Source organism: Euleptes europaea, chromosome 5 (genome assembly GCF_029931775.1).
Source record: "Euleptes europaea isolate rEulEur1 chromosome 5, rEulEur1.hap1, whole genome shotgun sequence".
NCBI lineage: Eukaryota > Metazoa > Chordata > Lepidosauria > Squamata > Sphaerodactylidae > Euleptes > Euleptes europaea.
This window is the reverse complement of record NC_079316.1, coordinates 98076325-98103916: the sequence shown is the minus strand read 5'-3', so window position 1 is coordinate 98103916 and position 27592 is coordinate 98076325. Positions and strand designations below refer to the sequence as shown.

Genomic DNA, 27592 nt, shown 5'->3' with positions numbered 1-27592 from the left:
ATAAGTATTTTTAGACGTTTATTTTTAGAAGTCTTCTGGAATAGAATCAGGCCCCAGTCTGTTCAGTGCCATCTATCCTGACAAGAAGCTATTCTTCAAGATCCCCAGCAAAAGTCTTCCCCAGCCTCACTACCTGAGATTCTATTAACTGGAGTTCTCAGGGCCTGAACCCAAGACCACCTGCATGACAAGCACGGGTTTCATCACAAAGTTTACAGCTCCAACACAGTAAACATTCTTAGTTCCCACGTGCTGGTTTGCTTTCAGCCAATTGATGGGGGTTGAGCTGTATGTGAATATGCAGTCAGAGGAGCTAAACAGATATTAAAACTGATCAACCAAACCACTATCTGGTTTGCGTTCATATTTATCCTTATACCGCCCCCCCCAAAAAGGAACAAAGGCCACTTATTTATGATGGAGTAACATAGAAACAACCCCTGACCTGGATGCCCAGGCTAGCCTGATCTCATCAGATCTCAGAAGCTAAGCAGGGTCAGCCCTGGTTAGTATTTGGATGGGAGACCACCAAGGAATACCAGGGTTGCTGGGCAGAGGAAGGCACTGGCACACCTCTGTTAGTCTCTTGCCATGAAAACCCCAAAAGGGGTCGCCATAAGTCGGCTGCGACTTGATGGCACTTTTCACACACAACATAGAAACAACTTTAGCCCAGGATCCGCTTCCAAATTAATTTCTTTAACTGTTCTTCTATACAGACACATAAAGACCCTGTTCCCAAATGTAAGGATGGAAAGCTGACAATACTCTCCGTTGCTTTGTCCCAGTGTGATGATTAGGAGATCACTCTGGCTGAAAAGTCTTTCCAGACTATCAGAATCAGCATTCACTGAATCACTGTATAGATAGTTTTATTCACAGTGGGTAGCCGTGTTAGTCTGTTTGCAGTAGTCAAAAAGGGCAAGAGTCCAGTAGCACCTTAAAGACTAACAAAAATATTTTCTGGTAGGGTATGAGCTTTCGTGAGCCACAGCTCACTTCTTCAGATAAGAATCTGAAGAAGTGAGCTGTGGCTCACGAAAGCTCATACCCTACCAGAAAATATTTTTGTTAGTCTTTAAGGTGCTACTGGACTCTTGCCCTTTTTGACTAGATAGTTTTATGTCACTCCTGATATATTAGGTTCCATGTGGTTATGGATTTGGCTTCAGGCAGCCTCAGTCATTAGAAAGTGGAAAGGCTTTACTAAGATCATAAACCTGTTATGATACTCATTGCCACGGGGGAGAAAGATGGGGTATAAATGAAGTAAATTAAAATATAAATCCTCACTTATATTGCTACTATATATTTGGCGCTTTGGGGTGTGTATTTGTAAGGTACTATCTGTCTTTTGAAGAACTGTCGTGAGACTCTAAGCCCATTAAGTGTATGAACCTTTCCCCTCCTCATACACCAGGGAAGATACCAGAACTTCCAAGCCATTTTGTCACCTGCAAAGTCCCCATCCCACCACAGCGTCAGGAGGTCGAAGGCCCACTGCACAGAAGCGAAGACAATTCTTTCCTTGCTGTGCCAGATTAAGTGACAGGGTGACTTGGTAAGCATATGCAAAAAAATTCAAATGCTCTAAGCTCTTGAATAAGCACACAACCTTTCAAAACGGTCTCAATAAAAACACTTGTAAGCACACACTATAAATACCTTATCAGGAAAGCCGTATGTTAGTAAAAATAAAATTAAACTGCCAGAGAGAAGCATTTCTGACTAAGGTTTATATATAACTGCAAGGGTTATGTCATTCAATTACCTTGGTCAACCATGCTTTCTTTTATTTACAAAACATGGGCTTTGAATCCTATCAAGGCACAAACAGAAGGAGATTGCAGGAGGGTTTTTTTGCTGCCTGCCCTTCCCACTGCCTCCTGAAAAGCTGCTCCTGACAGTTCAGGGGTCCCTGGGAACAATGTGAGATGCATGAGAGAAAGGACAACCAGAAAGTGAACATCAGCAGAGACCACCACACAGATGTAGAGCACTTCTTGAGGAGTGTGTGTGCGTGCGTGTGTGGGGTAACATGTTACTAGGGGGCTACAGTGGGAAGGAAGCAGCAAAAAGTGGGGATGTCAATTTGCGCTGTTTGCAGTACAACAGGATCCAACTCAGTGTTTTAACCACAACCCCCGAGAAACAAGCCAGCCCAAACCTGTAACTTTATTCAGAAGCAAGCACCACTTAACTCAGTAGGATCAGGATGCACAGCTGACAGGCTAGATCATACCAGCCCTTGTCTCCTCCTTGTTTATGCTGCTTCCTTTCTCTGCTTTCAAGATCTCACGAGGCTACAAATTTAATGACACCAAACACATCCTCCAGCCACCTTCCTTCCAACTCCATCCTGTGATTTCCTTTCCCGAAAAGACGTGCTAAAAACCACATACCTGCATCAGCTTCCTTGAGAGCTCGTTAGTGAGAAATTCTTCCTCCTTTTCATAGTTCACTGCAAGTGTCTCTTTCTCCTTTTGCAAAGCTTGAATCTTCTTAAACAGGGTATTACTGATAAATTCCTCTTCTTGCTCTGCTCTTGCTTGCTGCAAAAAGAAAGATTTTAAAAAATAACTACATGATGGAAACAGCCAAAACAAAAACTGTGCTTTGGTGGACTGGAATCACTCTCTAAATGTTTTCATGTTTTGTTTGTTTGCCACTTAAGCTTCACTAATACCAAGATTAAGACCAAAGACTGGTAACTTTGCCCCCATCAATACATGTGAAGATGGAAACGCTACCCACCAAACCTATAAATTAAGCTCTGATATAGAAAGTGATGCATTTAGTACTGCACTTCCATTGGAGAAAAACAATGCACTGCAGTAGTGCCACAGATTGTCAAATGCAACTGTGAAGTGAGGTACCTATGAGGCTGTGCACACATTTATTGGGCTCCTGGGAAAAGTGTATTTCTAAATCTACATACAGACAGCAAGCATTCCCATACCAAGTAAATCAAACCTGTGTGCAGAAACATATTTTGGCACACAGACGGCAAGTTCCAATTCCTGGAGCAGAATGCAAGTATTTCAGCCAGTTAAAATGAAACCAAGACGCAGGCCACAAAGATGTGACACAAGATGCCAGCTCTTTTATATCCTCCACCTCTCTTAGGAATTTTACTTGTCATATAAATACAAAATAGTTCTCCACTTCTGTTTCTTTCAGTACTCAAACAAAGGGGGTGAAGGTATGAAGGCCCTGCAGAACCATAGCTAATTCATTCCCCGCAACATATCCTTCTAAAACTACAGGTAAGAGGGCTGTCACAGAAGGTTGGGGGGGGGGAAATAATTCAAACAATAGACGCTTTGTGTGACATTAATGTAATGGAAGCAATGGCTAAGGGGGAAATGTCGGAGAGTCCGTCCTTACTAAGTGTCGATCGGGGCTCATGCCCACCATAATCAGGGAAGCACCACACGAGTCTAAGCAAGTCCAAACCAACAGGCTGTTCCTTGTAACCTGGCAAGGCACAGTTTCAGGTTCTCATCTAGGATAATTAAATCTCTTATGTCCCTAGAAGGACAGCCAAATTTAATTGTGAATTCAGCCCATAGCTGCGAGGCATTTGCAAGCTTTTTTTGCGGCATCTTGTCGCTTTGCCATGATCTCCCTGCCAATCTTGATACAGTAAAGGAACTAGAGGCCCCTTGTCTGTGTTCCGGTCTGATTTTGGACCATTTCAGTCGGCTTTCACAAATCGATGTTGACAGGATCCTGTTAGCTGTGAGGCCCACCACAGGCCTCTTAGACCCTGGGAGATCCTGATAGGTCAAGGCCAGTCTAGATGCGGTGCGGGATCCCCTGGAAGAGAGTGTCAACCTGTTCCTTAGCATGGGGACGTTTCCCAGGGGCTTTGAAAGAGGAAATGGTGTGGCCACTTTTGAAAAAGCCATCTTTAGTTCTCTGGGATCTTACCAACTACTGCCCAGTATCCAATCTTTCATACCTGGGTAATGTAATTGAGAGAGAAGTGGCAGAGCAGCTGCAGGGTTTCCTGGGTGACACATCAGTTTTGGACCTATTCCAGTCAGGTTTTCGCCCTGGTCATGGGACAGAGATGGCTCTGGTTGCCCTCGCAGACTATCTCTGTTGACAGCTGGACTGAGGCGGGACGGGGCTGCTGATACTGTTGGATCTGTCAGCAGCCTTTGACATGGTTGATCACGATCTCTTGGACCACCGCCTCACTGACATTGAAATCCAGGGCTTAGCCCTTCAGGGGTTGCACTCCTTTCTCCATGATCGGGGACAGAGGGTGACGCTTGGGGAAGAGGTATCGCAGTGGCACCCTTTGTGTGTGGGGTTCTGCAGAGTGTGATCTTCTCCCATGTTGTTTAACATCTACATGTACCCCTTGCCCAGCTTGTCAGGAGTTTGGGGCTGGGTTGTCACCAGTACGCTGTTGACATACCCAGCTTTACCTGTTGATGGACCTCCACCCAGACTCCGCCCCGGACATACTGGCCATGTGCTTGGATGCTGTGACTGGATGGTTGAGGAAAAGCTGGTTAAAATTGAATCCATCAAAGACGGAGGTCCTGTGGCTGGGTCGGGGCAGCTCTGAGGCAGGGTGCCAGCTCCCAGCTCTTGATGGCATGCAATTAACCCCTGCACCTGCCGTCAGGAGCCTGGGGTGATCCTGGATGCCTCCTTAACAATGGAGGCTTAGGTCAGAGCCGTGATCAAGGCAGCCTTTTCCCATCTCTGCTGGGCCAGGCAGTCGGTGCCCTACCTCTCCCACTCTGATCTAGCCACAGTGATCCATGTGACGGTCACCTCTAGACTGGATTACTGTAACTTGCTCTATGTAGGGCTGCCCTTGAGACTGATCCAGAAACTCCAGCTGGTACAAAATGCCGCAGTGAGGCTTCTTAGGGGGACCCCACTGCGGGAACATATTCAGCCAGCGCTCCGTCAACTGCACTGTCTCCAGCTGGAATGCCGGATCAGGTTCAAGGTGCTGGTTTTGACCTATAAAGCCTTACCGTTTGGGACCTCCATACCTTTGGGACCACCTCTCCTGGTATACCTCCAAAGACCATTACGCTCGACTAATAACAATTTGTTGGTGGTTCCCAGCCCCAGGAGTGTGTGGTTATCCTCAATAAGGGCTAGGACCTTTTCTGCCCTGGCCCCGGCCTGGTGGGACGCCCTTCCTAGTGAAGTCAGGGCCCTGCAGGACCTTAAAGAGTTCCGCAGGGCCTGTAAGATGGAGCTATTCCACCAGGCCTACCATTGAGGGCAACCACAGGTTGTCATCTGTGCTGGCCTCCCTACCCCCACCCTCTCTGTTTTTATTAACTATGTTGGGGCACTGAGTGCTCTGCCGGGCCTCTCAGTGGCGACTATGCTTTGAATAAGCGCCATCCGGCTATACAAATTAATATCTGCTGTGTAGTTTTAAAAGTTTTAATTGTAGATGTATTATGATTTTATTGTTCTATTCTTATTATTTTGTTGTTAACCACCCTGAGCCCAGCTTTGGCTGGGGATTGAGGGTGAGTTAGAAATCTAAATAAATTAAAAGTAATAATATGAAGCTGGAAGCAGGGAAGGCTCATCTGGAGCTGCAACAGAGGTCCCACTGGCCATCTAACCTCTGCAAACAACCCAGGCGACCTGCTCATAGGAGCAAAGAAACTGCTGACAAATATGCTCACAGAAGTTGAAGCAGCTGCTTCTGCAAGCAGCATATACACCAGGGATCTCCTTTTACAGAAGCCACCACCCGACTTCTGACTCTCCTCTCTGCAGTCAGTCTTGGACTGGCTAATTCTTTATTAACGTCTTCCCTCGAAGCCAGCATTTCAGTTTCTCTCATTTGATCCCTGCCAGATATTTCACCAATGACTGAAAATCCTGATAAAGCCAGCATCCCCGATTTTGCAAAAATCATAGCTTTCTCGTCATTGCCATGAGAATCTTCACAGGTGTTCACGTCTGCAAACGCCACACGCCATCTTGTGCAGCATCTCCTGCACAAGCTGAGAAATCACACTCTCTCCTCAGACTCTAATTTTTTTAAACATCTAATTTATTTTGTTTGGACTGAAGTCTTCAAACATTCACATATCCCATTGCCTTCACTGCAGCTGTCATTTTAATCTTCGCTTCAGCTCCACTGCAATTTGAACTGTTTTTAGGAAGGTCTGCTGTCGAGATGAAGAGTGACCTCAAGAGGACGTCTGCGCCATCCCCTTTTGCACAGCATGCACTAGAATATATCAAAAACAGCTGGAGCACTCTGCACCTCGTATCTCCAGTTGTATCTCTTTTTCCAGGTTTTAATCACAGAGAAATTAATATCTATATAATGGGGTGCAAACATTTCTATGCTGCCTCTTGTAATGTCCATATAATCACTGCAAAGGATGTTGCCTCCCTTTAAAAAAATTATATACCGCTTTTCTCCCTAATCAGGACCCGAAGGGGATTATCACATTGTTCTACCCGCTCCTCATCCTTATCCCCACCACTAGGCCTGTGAAGCAGGATAGGCTGAGAGACTGTGATGGGCCCAAGGTCACCTGACGCACTTCCATGGCAGAGTGGGAATTTGAACCCAGGTCCTAGTCTGACACTCTAACTCAGTGGCCCCCAACTTTTTGACTCTGCAGGCACCTTTGGGATTCTGACACAGGGAAGTGGGCACAACTACAAAATCGCCGCTGCAGGAAACAGAGCCAACCACAAAAAGTCAGGGAGTGAGGTTACTCTAACAGTAACTCTTCAACATTTCATGAAGAAGCTCGGTTTAACAGGATGCCTTTTTAAATGAACACATTGTTTTTAAAAAAATTATTGCATGCACACAGTCATGCAGTGAAGATCCTTGTACTGTAGTTGTAGCTGCTGTTGAAGCAAAGTTTTAAATGTTCTGTACAGCCAATCAGATCCCCTGCTGGGCAAACGCCCCATCTGTCCCTGCCCACTTTCTAAAAACACTTAATGGGTGCCAGGAAAAGTGTTGGCAGGCACCATAGCACCCACAGGCACTACATTGGTGATCCACGCACCTTACCATTACACCATGCCAGCTCTTGGCAGCTCCTTCAGGCTGCCACATGTCCTACTGGGTAAATATGAAAGCAGTGAAGCAACATGGCATTTTAGGCAATGTACTACAATATTTAAACCTAAAGTATACTAAGAAGTAAACATAGCAGCACCTTGCTTTATCCATTACGACTTGATTTAACTGGTGGGCCAGTGTGGTGTACTGGTTCAGGTTTCAGACTAGAATTTGGAAAACCCAGGTTCAAATCCCCACTCTGCCGTGGAAGCTTGGGCCAGTCACACACTCCCAACATAACCTACCTCACAGGGTGGTTGTGAGGATAAAATGCAGGAGAGGAGAACAATGGAGAGAAAAACAGGATATAAACAAAGGTAATAAATACATTTAAGAACACAAGAAATGCCCAAACGCAATGCAGCAATTATCCATCAGGCCCATCATCCTGTTCTCCACTATGTCCTACTTGGCATTACTGAAACTTGGTGGGATATCACTCACAATTGGAATGTTAAGATTGAGGGGTACAACTTGTTTAGAAGGGATAGACAGATAAGGAAGGGGGAGGAGTAGCATTGTATGTCAAAGATGTGTACACTTGTGAAGAAGTACATGAATCTGAGCATGGTAGTTCAGTCAAGAGTCTATGGGTAAAAATAAAAGGAGTAAGAAATAATCGTGATATTAAGGTGGGAAGTCCAACTCTGCTAAAAATGCAGGGTCCAATAAATTCCTGACTTGTCTTGCTGACAACTTCATATTCCAGAAAGTGGCAGGGAAACAAGGGGATCTACTATCTTGGACTTGATTCTCACCAACAGGGAAGAACTGGTTGATGAGGTTGGAAGTCCAACTCTGCTAAAAATGCAGGGTCCAATAAATTCCTGACTTGTCTTGCTGACAACTTCATATTCCAGAAAGTGGCAGGGAAACAAGGGGATCTGCTATCTTGGACTTGATTCTCACCAACAGGGAAGAACTGGTTGATGAGGTTAAAGTAGTAGGCACTCTGGGTAGTAGTGAGAATGTCATCTTGGAATTTACAATATTGGGGAAAGGAAAAACTACGTAGTCAGACATATAGGTTGGACTTTAAGAGAGCAAATTTTAACAAACTTAAACTTATGCTGGGTAGAATCCCATGGTCAGAAATATTTGAGAAGGGAATTCAAGAAGGGTGGGGGATTCTTAATACTGAAGGCGAAATAACAAACCATTCCAATGTGAAGGAAAAATGGGAGGAGCCTAAAGAGGCCAGGGTGGCTCCATAAACAGTTTTTTAAAGAGTTGAGAAATAAAAAAGACTCATTTAGGAAGTGGAAGGAGGGCCTTGTAACCAAAGAGGAACATAAACAAATAACTAGTGCTTGTAGGGAGAATGTTAGGAAAGCTAAAGCTCAGTATGAGTTTAGGCTAGCAAGAGATGCAAAACACAACAAAAAAGGGTTCTTTTCCTATGTACAGAGTAAGACTAAGAAAAAGGACAAGATAAGCCCACTGTGGGGACCGGAAAGTGAAATTGTAACAGGAGATGAAGAGAGGGCAGAACTCCTCAATTCCTTTTTTCCCTCAGTCCTTTCTTGTGAGGGGAGCAGTGCTTAACATGGCATAAACAGAACACATGATGAGGGAAGGGATGTGCAGCTGAGGATTGGCAATGGGGTAGTGCACAAATACCTAGTTTCTTTACACAAAACAAAGTCCTCAGGGCCAGATGAATTGCATACAAGGGTACTCAAAGAACTTGCAGATGTAATTTCTGAGCCTCTGTCCATTATTTTTGGAAAGTCTTGGAGAACATGTGAGGTGCCAGAAGATTGGAGGTGGGCAAATGTTGTCCCCATCTTCAAGAAGGGGAAAAAGGAGGATCCGGGTAACTATTGACCCATCAGCTTGACTTCTATATCGAGAAACATTTTAGAACAAATCATCAAACAGTCACTCCTTGAGCATTTAGAAAGGATGGATCTGATTAATAAGAGCCAGCATGGGTTTCTCAAGATCACGTCATCTCAGACTAATCTTATTTCCTTTTTTGAGCAAGTTACTACCTTGCTGGATCAGGGGAATGCTGTAGACATAGTTTATCTAGATTTCAGTAAGGCTTTTGATAAGGTTCCACATAGTATTCTAGTTAATAAATTGGGGAAATGTGGTTTACATCCTATTACTATTAGGTGGAATTGTAACTGGTTGACAGATCACATCCAAAGAGTGGTTGTTAATGGTTCCTCATCCAATTGGAAAGAAGTGACTAGTGGAGTGCCTCAGGGATCTGTCCTGGGCCCTGTGTTGTTCAACATCTTTATAAATGATTTGGATGAAGGAATAGAGGGGATGCTTATTAAATTTGCAGATGATACTAAATTGGGAGAAGTAGCAAATACAGTGGAAGACAGAGCCAGGATACACGATGATCTTGATAGGCTTGAGAATTGGGTTAAAACTAATAAAATGCACTTCAACAAAGATAAATGTAAAGTTCTGCATTTAGGTAGGAAAAATCAAATACATAATTATACGAGCAGTAGTGTGTGTGAAAAGGATCTGGGGTCTTAGTAGACCAAACATTGAACATGAGTCAGCAGTGTGATGCGGTAGCTAAAAATGCAAATGTGATCTTGGGCTGTATCAACAGAAGTATAGTGTCCAGATCACGTGAAGTGCTGGTATTGCTTTACTCTGCTCTGGTTAGACCTCACCTACAGTACTGTGTTCAGTTTTGGGCACCGCAATTTAAGAAAGATGTAGACAAGTTGGAACGTGTCCAGAGGAAGGCAACTAAGTTGGTGAGGGGTCTGGAGACTAAGTCCTATGAGGAAAGGTTGAAGGAGCTGGGAATGTTTAGCCTGAAGAGGAGAAGACTGAGAGGGGATTTGATAACCATCTTCAAGTGCTTGAACGGCTGTCATATAGAGGATGGTGTTGAGTTGTTTCTGTTGCCCCAGAAGGTGGTACCAGAACCAACGGGTTGAAATTAAATCAAAAGAGTTTCCGTCTAGACATTAGAAAAAAATTTCTAACAGTTAGGGCGGTTCCTCAGTGGAACAGGCTTCCTCAGGAGGTGGTAAGCTCTCCTTCCATGGAGGTTTTTAAGAAGAGGTTAGATGGCCATCTGTCAGCAATGCTGATTCTATAACCTTAGGCAGATGATGAGAGGGAAGGCATCTTGGCCATCTTCTGGGCATGGAGGTCACTGGGGGTTTGGGGGGGGAGGTAGTTGTGAATTTCCTGCATTGTGCAGGGGGTTGGAAATCTGCCCACACCGACCCATGATCTGATTACATCCAGGTGAAATTATTGTGATGTGTTCTACATGGAACTGCCTTTGAAAACAGTCCAGAAACTTCAGCTCATCCAGAATGTAGCAGCCGGACTACTGTCAAGGGTTGGTTTCAGGGATCCTATCACCCCATGCTGAAATATCTATATCTATGCTGGCTTTGTTTCTGAGCACAATTCAAAGTGCTGGTTCTTACCTTTAAAGCCCTGAATGGCTTGGGGCCATAGTATTGAACAACTGCCTGCTCCCATATTGTCCAGTCCACCTGATAAGATCTGACTCAATAGCCCTGCTCTCCGTCCCTTTGTCTTCAGAGGTGAGGCAGAAAGTTATTAGAGATAGAACCTTTTCAGTGGTGGCACCCTGTCCATGGAACACCCTTCCCCTTGAGGCCCACCTGGTGCCTACACTACTTTCTTTTAGATGCTAGGCCAAAATGTTTCTGTTTACCTAAGCTTTGAACAAAGGGGCTTACCTTTTTAACATCATTTTATAGTCTGTTTTTAGCCCAAGAACCCATTTTAATCTACTTCATATTTTATGCTCTCCTTTTTTTAACGGTGGGTTTCAACAACAGTTGTGACGTTTTATGTATATGTTTTATGTTGTAAGCTACTTCAGGCAGCTTCCCTGGAGAGGTGGCATAGAAATTTTCCAAATAAGTAACAAAAAATAAAATATTTTGCAAATGGCATCATTATTGTTCCACTCAATTTTGAGAGTAGTGATATTTTTCCAATATTAATTAAAACAATTTTTCGTCCACACAACTTTCCAGCACAATATCAATGCTCCCAATAGGTAGTCATGCCCTTCCTGACTTTCCAATACAAAATTGCAATGATAATTTTTGAAGGAACTTCTCTAAGGCCAACTTTAGGAATCCCTAAAGCTTCCTTTACAACAGTAACAGTGGTTTTCCTCCTACCCGAAACCAACCCAAGGGACCCAAAAAGGCTTCATGTAGTTTTGATTGCCAGGAACATCTTGATCCTTCAATTAGTGGCAAGATAGTCAGCCTTTTTAAAAGGTGTTGGGAGCCTAGAGTGCTTCCTTCAGGGCTCTGTACTGTTTAGCCCTGCCAAGAATGCTCTGGCATCACACACTCCTGGCCACTGCCTACCAGCACAGCTAGCACCCAGAGATGTGGGGCGGAAATGTCTCCAGTGCTTTATTTTTTTCCATAGAAAAATTTCCATTTCTAAATTCATAAAATTAAGCACAGAGAACGGATACCATAACTAATATTAGGCATTTTTTAGCAGTTCTGAAGATTTTTTTCCCCAGGTGGATGGTTAAGGTTTTCCAGCTGGTCATTCCTACGAATTCTGAGAAAGAATATATGACCTCGCCGGCGGAGGGAACCTCCAAGGGCCCAGCAGGGTAGGGGAACAGCAGTGGGGAGAGCAGCAAGAGCCCCAAACAACTTGGCAGCAGCCACAGGAGCAGCAGGATGGGAGGCACGGAAGCCAACCCCCCTGCCACAGGCCCTGGGGGAATAACAGCCTACAGCCGGGTCGGGCCCAGATGAGAGACAAGGAAGGGAGGCTTCCCACCCTGAGCAACAGGAGGAAGGAGATGGAACAGTGGCAGCCTAACTGACCACCTCCCTTTATCAATGCCAGAGGGAGGTGGAGCCAGGGCCCTGGGAAGGGCCCCAAAAGCTGAGGGCGGGCATGCCAGGGTGGAGCAGGGTAGGCCTCGCAGAGTTTAATTGGTTAGCTGTAGAGGTCAAATCAAAAGTTAAAATTATGTTTCTTCTCTCACATGGTCGAATGGACAGTCAAATCACCTATATGATATGAAACTAAGTAGTACTAGAAAAGCCCTGACCTGAATGGCCCAGGCTAGCCTGAACTCGTCAGAAGCTAAGCAGGATCATCCTGGTCAGTATTTGGATGGGAGACTACCAAGGATATCCAGGGTCAATACACAGAGGCAGGCAATGGCAAACCACCTCTGTACATCTCTTGCCTGTGACTTGACAGCACTTTCTCCAACCAGTAATAGAAATGATGCCACAAATAATCAAGCTGACATGTCCCAGTGATTTTTTTGTCTTATCAAATATTATAGCCCAAATGTTAACCTACTGGGACATAAAATTAATACTGGTGTATTTACAAAATATTGTTTATTAAATAATACTAATTAAGTACCATCAAGTTGCAACACTCTTATGGAGACCCTCTCAAAGGGTTTTCATGGCAATAGATGAGCAGACGTGGTTTGCCATCGGCTGCCTCTGTGTGGCAGCTGCAGTCTTCATTGGTGGTCTGGTCTCCCATCCAAGCACTAACCATGGCCAACCCTGCTTACCTTTTGACAAGCTTGGCTAGTCTGGGCTATTCAGGCTGGGTTTTTTTTTACTAAATACAAGTCAAAATAGACATGCTAAATCAGATCAGTCTCTACTTAGGGCATTGGAAAATTTCCTGATCCATATTTTTCCAGAAAAACCATATCACTGCTTGCACCCTTCCACTCTTTCCCGGCCACTTGTGTCAAGAGTAGCCTGCTCTCTCATGAGAGGTTCTGTGCTTTTTAACAGCTGCATGACAAAAAATCAACAGGTGCAATTTTTCTGAGTACAGAAATGCAGAGTTGGGACTTCTGACTGTCCTATTTTGGAAGGGGGAAAATGTGGCAAGCCTAGCTGGCATGGCGGGGCTCCTCGTAAATGGGATGTTTAGAGTGTGCAGTTTCACTGAAGCTCTGAGCCAAGTGCATTTGCACACAGTTTGGTAAAAATGCTGTCAGAATATAGCATGAAAAGGTGCAGGAAGGCCAGCAACACCAGGAGCTTAATTCCTAACCAACAGTGTCTCCTTCCTTTGACCGCGCTAAGTTCCCCCTCCCTCTCACCCTTTCTTCTTCTTGCAAAAAGAAGGGCAGGGGAGCCCTGCTTTTCACTTTTTCTCCTTACTACACACTTCTTCAGAAAAGAGTAGTAGTCTAGGGTCCCCAACACAGTGCCCATGGGCACCACGATGCCCACCATCACCTTTCCTGGTGCTCGCCAAGTGTTTTTAGAAAGTGGGCAGAGCCAGGTGGTTCTTTTGTCCAGCAGGGCTTCTGGCTGTGCAGATTAAAAGGCATCCTGTTGAGCAGAGCTTCTGCCTGAAATATTGAAGAGTTACTGTTAGAATTATACATAACCTTGCTCCTTGATATTTTATAGTTAGCTCCACCTCCTGTTGTTGCACCTACCACCCTGTGTCAGAATCCCCACGGTGCCTGCAGGCTCAAAAAGGTGGGGGACCCTTGGAGCAGTAATTTTGGCTCCTCTCTCTTCATGCTATATTCTAAGCAGGTAAGCAGGTATATTCTAAGTCAGATAAAGCAGGTACATTCCAAGTCAGGTAAACACCTGCTTCCTTTTATTACCTTTCTGTAGAAAACAATGACCTCCTTGAAGACTGAGAACACACACCATGATTTACCTCCTCACAAACAAACCTCAAGCTATTCTTGGAAATGAGAGCACTATTACATTGCTGCCTTAGGGTATGCATCACAATGGAGAGGAAGAAGCCCCTGGAATGATTTGGTACTAAAGAGTTAGAGGGAGGGTGGCTGGACTGAGCCCAGATGTTGTTTTGAGCCCCCAAAATAATAATAAAAGTTTGTGAGGAAGGAGGAATCAAAGCTCTTCCCCCTAACCCCATAAATGCTGCTGGGAGGATCACAGACACCACTACATCATCAACAGCTGCTGGTGATAAGATCTTCCCATCACATACTCACCCCCCACACCCTCTCATCCACTCTTTCTGGCCTCTACAGAAGCTTCTGTGGATCTCGAAATAAACACATTTTATAGCCTATCTTTGAACAAGGGGTTTTCTCTTGAGTCAGAATAGATTTGCAACATTTCTGGGGGGAAAACTGATTATTGTAAGCAAGGAGGATCGCTCAGGTCCGTCCCCCCCCCCCCCCGCCCTCATATCACAAGCCCAGGGCATTATGAGGTGTCCTATAGTGAAACTGATATCCCCCCCCCATTATAAGCTGCCTTGAGCCAAAAGAAAAAGGTTGTATAGGGCAACTCTGCCCCTTATCCCGAAAAGGTTTTATACTGTTGAGCCTGAACTTTACCTGTCCTCCTGTTCAACCATAAAGGCCCTATTTGGAGGAAGAGCACAAACATGATCGGAGTGCACCAAGGTCAAACACGTACTCAGCCCATAACACAAGCCAGCCTGTAATAAGACAGTTTCTTAACCTCAGTTCTACAAGAAAAATGAAACTGCAGAACACTAAAAAATGTTTTGTGATTAGTATATCAGTATATTATAATTAACTTCATAAGTAAACTGAAACTCATTAACATGGAATAGTTATAAGCTGATTCCCCCCACAGCAGACAATCACTATTATTCAAGGAAAAAAAGCAAAGCAAATATAGTTAAGCAATTATATCAAAAATATTTTTGTTTTCTTTTAAGGGAACCCTGCTTTACTGACTCGGCCATTTTGCTTCAAATTAAGGAGAAAAATATCTGTCCCTTGTTAAGCAGCAGAATGCCCGCTTACAGATAGCTCATTTCAGTTTGGCAAAGCTAGGACGAAGCAGCTACAGAAGAGAGAACAAAAAAACAATCAAAATATGAAGTTCAGTTTGAGTTTAACTATCAGGATTATCCACCAAGCTCACACATGCCAAACATAAATGTGCACTAGATACATCACACCCAAATATGTCAAGCACACATACCAACTTCCCAAATAGCTCTATTACAAGAACTATACTTTTCCCCAAAACTACATTTGAGGTGCCAACAAAAAACCACCCAAAAACATATTTGTCAAATGTATGGCAAATGCCTGGATTTTTAGAGGCAAGAGACGTTCAGAGCTGGTTTGCCAGAGCCTGCCTCACGACTCTGGACCTCCTTGATTGTCTCTCATCCAAGTGCTAACCAGGGTCAACCCTGCTTAGCTGCTGAGATCTGATGAGATTGGGCTAGCCTCAGCTATTCAGACATGCACATGTGTGTGTGTGTGTATAAATATATAAATGCAAATTCAGAATAAATACCTGCCAGAAACCTCATACTTCTTCCAAATGTACTGAAATACTAAAAGCATAAGAAGTGTCAGAAGAACAGTTCCATTGAAAGAAGGGAGACAAATGGAATTTGAACCGAAAAACCAGGTTTTTTTTTAGCAAACCTTCTATGCAAAAAGTAGTAACAGACTCAAAATAAAGTGGTTCAACAGTCAGGCACTCAAGAGGTTCTTAGGCCATTTATGCAGGGCTGTTTCCCTGTGGTCACCCCTGCCGACTGCTCTGGTGTTTAGTTTTGATTATGCATGCCTTTCCCGACTATCAGAGGTCACCTTGCTCTCCCTGAGCATTTCATCCACGTTTTCCGGATTCTCGCTAAAACAGCATCTGGAAAATACAGGCAAAACACGTGAAAACGCACAGAGAGAGCGAGGCAACCTCTGACAGTCTGGAAAGGCATGCATAATCAAAATGAACCACCAGAGTAGTTGGCAGGGTGACTGTGAGGGAAACAGCCCTGCATAAATGGCCTTAGGGATGTTGTGGGCTTCTTTTTTGCTCCAGCTATACTTGGGAAAACTCTACTTCCCAGTGAACCATGTGAAAAAAAGGAGAAATAGGAAGAACCGAGTACCAGAAACCCTCCTGGTGGTACAGCCGAGGGATGCTGTTGTCCAGCAGCAAGGCCTCAGTCTGGAGGCTTCTTCTGCTTCCTTGGCCCCGGAGTTCCTCCTTATCCCATTCTATCCTACCTAAAAACAGTTAAATTCTTTTCGATTTTTGCTAAGACAGTGCATCTTCTTGAAGATAGTGGAGGTAGGGACAAATTTTAAAAAGGCAGGCAGGCTATGAGAACTAGAGTAAAAGGAGGTCGAAAGGTGGAATAAGATGGTGTTTAGCTGTTTTAAGCTCATTTTGTCATCATGTTGTTATTTAGGCCAAGGCCTCCAAGTGTGACTAGATACCTGACAAAAGGAACTTTGACTCTCGAAAGCTTATACCCCGAAAATCTTGTTTGTCTTTATGGTGCTACTGGATTCGTATCTAGCTGTTCTACTGCAGACTAACACAGCCACCCTGTGAAACTATCTTCTTAGTAAACCTAAGGCCTACGGAAGATACGGAACTGGAACATTATGCTGACATTACACATAGCTTAATAACTAGTTTATGCACCAGGTCATAGCAAACAAAGTTTACAAAAAAATTATGCAAGCAAGCACTGTGTAATTATTCTCCTCTTTTATTGGCCAAAGGAGAAAAATTTAGGTCAATCCACCCAGAGAGACTTCAAGCAACATAACAAAGTAATTAATATAATAATCAACTTGAAAAACAATCAACCCCCCCCCCACCAAAGCTCAAACTGAGCATCCTTTCCTGCCACTTTCACATAGTTACATTGCAAGCAAGCAGCATATTATTCCACATGAAACATTATCTTACTGGTTCAAAGCATCTGAATAGACAAAACAATTTTTTGTATCTGATCCAGACAACTGAAAAAATACTTCTGAATCTTAGCCACAACTGAATGCATATGTTTAATGGTTTGACTCAAAAGTATAGTGTCCAGATCATGCGAAGTGATGGTATCACTTTACTCTAGTTAGACCTCACCTAGATTATTGTGTTTAATTTTGGGCACCACAATTTAAGAAGGATGTAGACAAGCTGGAACTTGTCCAGAGGAGGGCAACTAAGTTGGTGAGAGGTCTAGAGGCCAAGTCCCATGAGGAAAGGTTGAAGGAGTTGGGTATGTTTAGCCTGGACAGGAGACAACTGAGAGGTAATATGATAGCCATCTTCAAGTATTTGCTGACATATAGAGGATGGTGCTCAGTTGTTTTCTGTTGCCCCAGAAGGTTGGACCCAAACCAACGGGTTGAAGTTAAATCAAAAGAGTTTCTGTCTAAACATTAGGAAGTACTTTCTGACAGTTAGAGCAGTTCCTCAGAACAGGCTTCCTCGGGAGGTGGTAGGCTCTCCTTCCCTATAGGTTTTTAAGCATAGGCTAGATGGCCATCTGTCAGCAATGCTGATTCTATGACCTTAGGCAGATCATGAGAGGGATGGCAGGAAGGGTTGCGTCAAGTGTTTGACTCTCGTGGCCCTTTCTTGCATACCTAAAGGTTAGTGCCGATTACCACTTTGGGGTCAGGAAGTAATTTTTCCTACAGGCCAAATTGGCCAGGGATCCTGGAGGGTTTTTTTTTTTTTTTTTGCCATCTTCTGGGCATGGGGTAGGGGTCACTGGGTGTGTGTTGGGGAGGTAGTTATGAATTTTCTGAATTGTGCAGGGGGTTGGACTAGATGACCCTGGTGGTCCCTTCCAACATTATGATTCCGTGATTCTATGACTCCCTGATTGCAAGAGAACGGAGCCTTGATTACTTACCGTGAAGGCTCCTTCTCTTCTGAGGCGAAGGCGTCTTGAGCTGTGGGTCATTTTCCTTGCTTCATCAGGGAGGCAGGACCTAATTTTTTAATTTCCTGTCCCAGCTTGGCGGTAAATAGCCTACAGAGACTCAGTTACAGTCTTGCCTAGCTTAATAAGACAGGATTGATTAACCATTCCAACAACATACGTAACGACAGAAAACACCCACAATGATAACACTGGAACACAAGAGCCAGAGTGAAGCGAGAAGGACCCGAAGGAACTAACAAAACTGCGTAACTTATCAAAGAAACTTTTTTATAAGTTCTCCTGATCATGTCTAACATAGTCAGAAGGATCAACTGTAATTATTTCCCAGGGCGGGCAATACGCCTTTGCCTCAGAAGAGAAGGAGCCTTCACGGTAAGTAATCAAGGCTCCGTTCTCCACTGAGGCTCAGGCATCTTGAGCTCTGGGACGTACAAGAGCTCCCATGTGGGTGGGCTATGAACCTTCTTCCGCCACGTGTTGTAACACTTTACGACCGAAGGCAGCTTGTGCAGAAGACCAGGTATGCACCTTATAATGTTTGATAAAGGTAGAAACGGAAGACCAGGTGGCGGCCCGGCATATCTCTTCGACTGGAGCTTGCCTGTCAAACGCTGCTGTGGTGGCCGCACTACGTAAGGAATGTGCAGTGATGCCGTCAGGGACGGTTACCCCTGTGTCCTTGTAAGCCTCTATGATACACTGTTTGATCGTGTAACTAATTGCTGCTGTTGACATCCTTTCCCCTTTTTTAGGATTGGTAATCCCAACGAACATGTAGTCTGATTGTCTGATATCGGAAGTTCTGTGTATGAAAATGCATAAGGCTCTACACATATCCAACAAATGCCAGGATCGTTCCTTGGGGCAGAAAGGTTTGGGGCAAAAGGAGGGAAGGTTGATTTCCTGTGGCCTATGGAAGTTGGAGTTCACCTTCGGACAGAAGGTGGGGTCTGGTGTAAGAACCACTTTATCTTTGTGGAAAACACCGAGACCCTTGCAAATCGAAAGTGCCCTGAGTTCGGACACTCTTCAGGCCGAGGTAATAGCCACCAGAAACAATACTTTCGTACACAGGTATTTCATGGATACCGAGTGGAGAGGCTCGAATGGGGCTTTTGTGAATGCCTTGAGAACCAAATTGAGGCTCCAGGAGGGGAAGCGATGAACTACTGGTGGCCGAGTCTGAGTGACTCCCTTTAAGAAGGCGATAATGTGCCTATGTCTAGATGTAGGAATCCCTTCTATGAATGGGATAACTGTGGCCAATGCCGCAACCTGTCGCCTCAAGGTAGATGCAGAGAGTTTAAGTCGTATGCCTTCCTGGAGGAACTCCAGTATCTTGTGGAGACCAGGACAGATGGGAACCAACCCCCTTTCTTCTAGCCCAGTGGACAAACGCCTTCCATGAGGTGTTATAAATGTGCCTGGTAGCAGGCCGGCGGGCCTCTAATATGGTGGTAACCACGTCAGTAGAATATCCCAAATCTAGCAACGATCGCTGTTCAAGAGCCAGACGGTCAAACAGAACCATTGGGGGTCTGGGTGTTTCAGGGGCCCCTGACGCAGGGTTCCCCAATGGGACGGAATTCTCCAAGGTTCCTGACATGACAGCTGGAGCAGTGTCGCGAACCAGGGTCGATGGGACCAGAATGGAGCTATCAGAAGAACTTTGGCCCTTTCCGACTGTATTTTTCTCAGGACCTTGGCTAGGATGGGAAGTGGGGGAAAGGTGTAGAGTAGCCCCTGAGGCCATGGGCTCAATAGTGCGTCTGTGCCCTCCGCTGATGTGTTGTGATACCTTGTGAAGAATCTTGGGACCTTGAAGTTTTCGCCAGAGGCGAACAAATCTACTGATGGAACGCCAAATTTGATAGTAATTTGTTGGAAGGCCTCCTGATCTAACGCCCACTCTCCTTCGTCTACGAACTGGCGGCTTAGCCAGTCCGCTTGGACGTTGAGAGTGCCCTTGATGTGTTCTGCTTGTATTGATGTGAGATTGCCATGTGTGGTTCTAAGGATTGAAGCTACATGCAAAAAGGAGCCTTGTTTACTCACCGAGAAGATCCTTTCCGCTCTGAGGAAGAGGGGCATCTTGAATCTTGGGTGTTTCTCGCCCACTGCTAGGGAAGGCAGGAACTAAAATCTCAACTTCCTGTCTCCTGGGCAAGGAGCACCCACAGCTTCCAGTTTTTTTTTAACGAGCTGAGAGCAGGTGTAACATATATAACCTCAACAATACACTCAACATGAGTATGAACGAGGAACAGTAAGATAACAGGAACAAGAGAGGAAGAAGCCTTATGACCAGCTGCATGTGTAATTTCACAGGCTTCGAGTATTTGGCTCTGCCACCCTAGGAAGGTGATAATTGCCATCTTTGGGTGGAAAGGATGCCCTTCTTCCTCAGAGCAGAAAGGACCTTCTCGGTGAGTAAACAAGGCTCCTTTCCAGCTCTGAGGGAAGGGCATCTTGAATCCTGGGATAGCCATGAGCCATGTGTTCTCAGGTGGGAAACAGTCCTCATCATCTTTCACCACGTGTTGAAGAATACGTCTTCCAAATGCCGCATCTGCCGAGGCGGGGGTATTGATGCGGTAATGTCTAATGAAGGTAGAGATGGTCGATCAGGTGGCAGCCATACAAATCTCCTCTATCGATGTTTGCTTGTTGAAAGTGACCGTAGTAGTGGCACTGTGCAGGGAGTGGGCAGTAATACCTTCTGGAATGGAAAGACCGCTAGCCCTGTAGGCTTCCATTATTCAACAGACCAGGTTCTGTGTGGCCAGTCCGGCAATATCAATATCACATTCGCCAGTTCTCGTTGAATTTTCCTGATGACCTTCAAGAGGATTGGTAGAGGCGGGAAGGCATATAGTGGACCCGGAGGCCAAGTTGACAGTGAGCCTTGACCTCCTCTGCATTCGGATGGAAATATCGGGAGAAGAATCATGGAAGCTTCCTGTTCTGGAATGAGGCAAAGAGGTCCACCTTTGGTGTGCCAAACCTGTCTGCCATGGACTGGAAGGTCTGAGTGCTGATTCTCCCTCCTCAATGATTTGGCAACTCAGCCAGTTCACTTGTAGATTGAGGATGCCCTGAAAATGCTTCGCCTGCAGGGACTTCAAATGAATTTCTGCCCATGAGATTATCAACACCGTCTCCCTGTGGACCGCCAAAGACCTGGACCCACCCTGTTTGTTGATGTGAACTTTTGTGGCAATGTTGTCCATTCTGATTAGGACATGTCTGTTTAGAAGGGTGGCACGGAACTCCAAGAGGGCCAGCCGCACTGCTCAAAGCTCCAGGAGATTTATGTGTAGTAACTTCTCGTCCAAGCTCTAAGAGCCTTGAGCAATATGGCCTTGTATTGTCGCTCCCCAACCCTCCATGCAAGCGTCTGTGAACACCTGAACCGGATCTTCGTGGATATAAGTCTGCCCTGTAGTGAGGCTGGATGGTTTGGCCCACCAAGTCAGGCTTAATCTGGTGCTTGGAGTTAGCTGAATGGGTTTGTCTATTTTGGCGGTGATGCACAGCTGATGTGGTCACTACAGGGACTGAAGAGGTCTGGTGTGGAAGCGTGCCCATGGTAATAGTCTGAGACATGATATCATGAGCCCTTGGAGTCTTGTTAGGGCCAATAGACGTGGTTGTCGTAGCATGGTCGTGGATTGGGCAGTGGCTGAAATCTTGAGAGTCTTTTCCTTTGGAAGGAAAAGTGTGTTGACTGTAGAGTCGATTTTTTCCTGGGGTACAAGGGAGCTTTTGGCCCTGTTTATCAGGTAACCATGGTTTTCTAGAGTCCTGATAACCTTGTTGGTGTGCTGGATGGACAGGCGCTTGGACGGAACACTGATGAGTAGATCAAGGTAAAGATGAATTTGAACTCCTTCCCTCCTCAACAAGGCCACCAAGGTGATCAGGACCTTCGGGAAAACCCTAGGAGCTAAAGCCAGACCAAATGGGAGAGCCTTGAATTGCGTGTGTTGGTTTATATAGAACCTCAGGAAGCGACGGTGGGATTGATGAATAGGAATGTGTAGATAAACTTCCTTGAGGTCTACGGAAGTTCCGGGATGGGGGGCCTCCACAATGGTCCTCCGGGTCTCCATCCAGAAGTGTTTTGCCTGAATGAAGCAGCTGACAAACTTCAGGTCTAGTACTGCTCTCCAGTCCCCATTCTTCTTGGGGACCGTGAAGAATACTGAATACACTCCAAGGGAATGCTCCTCAGTCGGTACCGGCTCTATTGCATCGATGCTGAGCAGGTGGTTTATGGCTTCCATGGTTCTCAGGTGCTTGTCTGCATGTTGGGATCTTGGTGGCATGATAAAGCGGTTGGGAGGCTTCCGTAAGAATTCTTTTGTTGCATGGACGCTGAGGGTGGGTCCCTGGGTCCCCTCAGAATCAGGGAACCTGGGGTTGTTTGGGTCCCTGACTGTTATCATGGACAAATTGTTCATTTACAGGCATAACCTAAATAGATAACAGCAGGGCACAGAATCCAGTACTAGGTTTCCAGGGTGGAATAAGCAAATATGGACACTTTTTTCAGTTAAATCCCTTGATGCCAAGGATCCTAGGGCTTGAACCTGAAACCATGAAACCTCAGGGCCCTCTTTAGACACAGAAGGACAACATGGGGCCCTGTGAGTGGCCAGCAAAAGGTTCACATGTCCTCAAACTCAAGCAGCAGAGCTTGTATGTGAAGTCAGAGAGCTCAACTGGAGAATGAAGGAGGATCCCTTTCTGTTTACAGAACTGTACTGGACCTCTAGAGGTTTCAGATTCCATTTGTGTACTCTGTTTGCTGTGCTCTATGCTCTTGGGGAAATTCACAGTCTTTACAACAGTTCCCTTTCTATAAGACTGACAGCAACAAACAAAAATATTCAAGAAGGTAAAACCACATGTGGGTCAAAACACAATGAAAATCAAGTCGAACAAGTGTACATTGTTTTCCTCACATTATTCGGCAACCCCTTATATATATTCACACAATTTCTCAGAGGACTAAATTTTGCAAAGGAAATATAGGAAGGCACATAATATTTAGCTGGTCACCAACTGACAACTAGCTGGTGACCCCCTGTGAGCCTCCTGGTGGCACCACTGGGCTCATGATCTACCAGGCAAACCCACACACAAAGGAGCCACTGGTGTGATGAATTGGTGTCTCCAATATGGCAGCTGTCTTTGCAGGGAAAAAGTAGTATAAAAGAAAATGAATCCAGCACAATCTCAGTGACACAGCTGCACTAAGTTGCAGCACTCCGGTAGACACTCCACATGTGAAGACATGAGAACGCCTGCACACACAGAATGCCCTACATATGAAAGCTTCCCAATAACAAGCATGGTTGGTAGAGGACATATGCAGTGTGTGAAGTGCTCACAGATTAATCTTCAACTTGGAGGTGGGGTCCAGCTGCTCGCACATTCTCAAGTTGAAACTGAAGTCACCATTAGCATTAACAAGTGATGTGCTGCCCTTGGACACTGCAGCGGGTGAGAGAAAAAACAGCAGCCAATCTGACTCCAGGCTACCCAGGTTCCCATCGACAAGGATCCCGTAGAAGGTGCAACATAATGATCAATCTCAATCAAGCTTGCTGTTATGTAGCAAAGAACTGTGCAAAACCCTGTGTCTTATACCACCATTATACATTTACAATCTCCAGGAGGGAAACATTCTACTGCAGTTGGTAAAGGAACAGTTTCGTGAAAAGGAATTCTAGCATGCTGTAGGCTACAGGACACATAGAGATCCGTATCTTCATGCAGATTTGTCTCTGCTGACCAGGGCGGAGAAGGAGCCAACAGCACATCACAAGAGAATGGGTGTGACTATGCTACAGCTATACTCACAGGCCCACCAGCTCTTGCCCCGGCATGCCATAACCCAGCCCTTGTGGAACCCGTTGTAGACTGGCTAGCCATGACTTCTATTATTTCCATCTCTAAAAGCATAGCTATCTCTGAAAAGAACAGCTTTCCCAGCTATATTTTCTGGTTTTGTAAGTTTTTTCACTGACCCAAGAACTGAAAAATAGATGGGGGTCGGGTGGTGGACTCCCCGTCTTTGGAGGTCTTTAAGCAAAGGTTGGATGGCCATCTGTCGGGAGCATTTTGATTTTGGGATCCTGCATGGCAGGGGGTTGGACTGGATGGCCCTTGTGGTCTCTTCCAACCTTGTGTAATTTTGTGATTTTTGTGATTTTGTGGGTCAGTTTCTTAACAGAAAGGACAGTGCACTGAAGACTTATTGAGTTTTCTTGTACCGGTAATCTGTTCACTAATGTAATTATAGGCCAGGGGTGGAGAACCTTTTTCCTGCCAAGGGCCATTTGCTCATTGGAGCCATAACCAGGTGTAGATCTCCCGGCGTGTGGGGGGAAAGAGACTAGGGTTGCCAGGTCTCCAGCCACCACCTGGAGGGTGGCAACCACAGGGGAGGCCACGAAGAGAAGGCCTGGAGGGCATCCCCGCTCCCCCTCCCAGGAGGGAGGGCAGCCAGCGGTAGGCCCCCAAGCAAATGAGGCGCTGGGGGGGCGAAGCCCACAGCAGAACCTCAGGGAAGGAAGGGAGGAAGGAAGGAAAACAGAGAAATGGAGGGGGAGAAAAGGACGGAAGGAGACAAAGAAAGAGACGAGGGAGAGAAAGGAGAAAGAGTAATAGAAAAAGAGGAAGAGAGAAAAGGCTTCCCCCCACACACACACACACAAACACGCCGGCCCCACACAACCGGGCCCAGGCTCCCCGCCTCCCCCAACACACACACTGCAACACACGCAGCCCCGCGCGACCGGGCCCTATCCTCCACGCCCTCCCACTCCCCCACCCCAAGTCCATAAAAGGCCCTCCAAGCCCAATCAGCTCCCGTACACATGTTCCGCCGCCGGGAGCCACTGGCCTTCCCCCCCCCCCTCATCGCTTGATAGGCGGCGAGAGGGGCTTACAGTGTGCTGCGGCATTCCTGCATGCCGCGACTGTAGGGGGCAGCCCACGGGGGAAGAGTCCCTCCCCCTCCCCTTGCCGACCAACAGTCAACGAGAGGAGGTCCAAAGGGCGCTGGCCCCAGGAACACCCTCTGGGAGGGCCGCGCTGTACTGCACCTCCGCGGCTGGGCTCTGGAGCTCCCGAGGGCAACTGAAAATATCCTCGGACGCTCCCCATCCCTGTTATAGGGCCATGGAACCAAGCCCACTAACAAGGCAGCCCAGTGATGGAAGCCCAGCCACCCAAAAATCAGTGTTATCTTCCTGTACATTCCTCTGCATAATCCTAATGCTTGTGCCAGAGTCAGTGCTGATTCACAAAAGTTTATACTGGATTAAATTGTTAAGACTTTAAAGTGCCGCTGGTCTTCTGTTTAATTTCGGCGAAACAAGCAAACACAGCTACGCCTCTGGAATTGTAGTCTCTCAGCCAGCCAAACTCTAAAGTGCTCCTGATTAGTAGCGTTGGGGGGAGGGGAACTACCACTCTTGCCAAACCAAAACTGGATTGAGCCCTCACTCTGGCAGGTGTGTGTGACTCACACCCCAGATGCTTAGATCTAATGGCCTATTCGCGCTCATGTTCAAGCAACACCAAGGGCATGGAGGATTGCCTAATACAAGGACACAAGTGATAGCAACAGTGCTCCAGCCTGGTTTCATGCTCCCATCCTGCACTGCCTGGTTTGCAACTTTGAAAGTCTGGGGAACTTTAAAAGTAGTTCATGATGCAGCACGGGACGGGCACTGGTAAAGTCAAGAGGCCCTCAAATGTACCTACAACAAACTCTCTGGATTACGGCCATAATTCTTTTTTTCATTGCCAAAGGACCCCAGTTCCCACAGGTTTTGTTTTGCAAGGGCCTGTTAACACTCTGCCTATCTCGGTTCTGACTTCCTCCCTCTCCCATTTCTCTTTAATTGAGTCTTCTCAATTTAAACGTTTTCCTTGCAAATATACCAGCCCCTTTGTCTAAGCATGTTCCTTCTAGCCCCACATAGAGCAGAAAAGAAGTTTTCAATTCATTCTGCTCATTTTTGAAAGTTCTATAACAGGGATGGGGAACCTCAGGCCCGGGGGCCGTATGCGGCCCCCGAGGACATTTTTTGTGGCCCTCGGGAGCTCCGGGGCCCTGCTGCAGAGGCGCAGCACAGGGCAGCCCTCCCTGAGGGTATTCCTGGGGCCACGGCTTGCAGGGGCGCTGCAGCACCCTTTGGACGGCTGTTGGTCGGCGAGAGGAGGGGGAGGGACGCTTCCCCCAAGGCTGCCCCCTATAGCCGCAGCATGCAGGAATGCCGGGGCACACTGTAAGCCCCTCTTGCTGCCTGTTGGCTGTTGAGCAGTGAGGGGGGGGGGAAAGAGGCCTGTGGCTACCGGCGGCAGAGCATGCACGCAGGAGCCAATCGGGCTTCGGGGGGCCTTTTGTGGACTCTGGGGGGGGGAGGGCATGGAGCCTGGGGCCAGGTCGCGTGGGGCCGGCGTGTGTGTGTGGGGGGGAAGGCTTTTCTCTCTCCCTCTCTTTCTCTTTCTTTGTCTGTCTCCCTTCATCCTTTTCTTTCTCCCCCTCTTTCCATTTCTTTCTCCCTCTCTCCCTTTTCCTCTTTCTGTTTTCCTTTCTTCCTCCCTTGCCGATCGACCACGGGCTGCGCCCCCCTGGCGCCTCGTTTGCTCGGGCCCACCTCTGGCTGCCCTCCTGCCTGGGAGAGGGGGAGGACCGGGGGCACCCTCCAGGCCTTCTCTGCATGGCCTCCCCTGGGGTTGCCAACCTCCAGGTGGTGGCCGGAGGCCTGGCAACCCTAGCCTCTCCACCCCCCCCCACCGGGAGATCTACACCTGGTATGGCCCCCGAATAATGTTATAAATGTGCAAATGGCCCTTGGCAGGAAAAAGGTTCCCCACCCCTGTTCTATAACAAGCCAAAAAACTCTGCTTCATTCTAAGTGTATTTTCTTGTGCTAAACTGCAAGATCATTATCAACCTCAACAATTAACATTTCACACAGCAAGCATAGAGCCCTGTTGCTCTTCCTCAGCATGTGGGAAGTATAAATAAGAACACAGCTACAAGTTGCCTGATTTGTTTCACTGTTCTATGGAATCACTCCCACCCTTTTGCATGCTGGCCCTCTTCCAGTTTCTCTCTGAAATTCCAATCTATTTTGCTTGAGGGATGGACTGTGCAATTATTAAAATAATATTGTGCAGTCTATCTTAAAACGGAAAGGGAAAGAAAGAAAAAAGGGAGCGAAGGCTGCTAACGGCAAATTTAAAGCAGGTCAAAGAAAGAACTGCCTAAATAAAAGGAAAAGATCATCAACCTTCTAAATGGAGCCTTGATTACTTACCGTGACGGCTCCTTCTCTCCTGAGGCGAAGGGCGTCTTGAGCAATGGTTATCTTCCTTATTCCATCCGGGGAAGGCAGGACTAAATTCTAACTTCCTGTCTTCCTGGCGGGAAAACAGCCTGAAGAAGCCCAGTTACCGGCTTGCCTAGCTCAATGGACAGGAGTTATAACTGAAAACTGATAACTGAAAACTGATAACATGACCAACAAGAAAAAACGTGATAACAGACCAACCATAGTAAGTGAAGATTAGAGAGAACTAAGAGATGTAGCTCGGTCTACTTGCAATTGGCATCCGTTTAGAGAATGCCAGTCCTATTATTATGGTGTGAAGGTTCGGAATTAATGCCCCTTTACGCTCAGGGTGGGCAAGACGCCCTTCGCCTCAGGAGAGAAGGAGCCTTCACAGTAAGTAATCAAGGCTCCATTCTCCTCTGAGGCTTCAGGCATCTTGAGCAATGGGACCTTCAAGAGCTCCCAAACGGGCGGG

General features: G+C 46.2%; 1 protein-coding gene across 1 annotated transcript in view; it reads right to left on the bottom strand.

The window, feature by feature from the left end:
- Positions 1 to 27592, bottom strand: part of CCDC6 (coiled-coil domain containing 6) — an 80017-nt gene that overhangs the window by 30799 nt on the left and 21626 nt on the right. The window contains exon 2 of the mRNA XM_056850049.1: positions 2403 to 2552. Within this exon, the coding sequence (XP_056706027.1) occupies positions 2403 to 2552 (150 nt within the window). The remainder of the gene's footprint in view (positions 1 to 2402; positions 2553 to 27592) is intronic.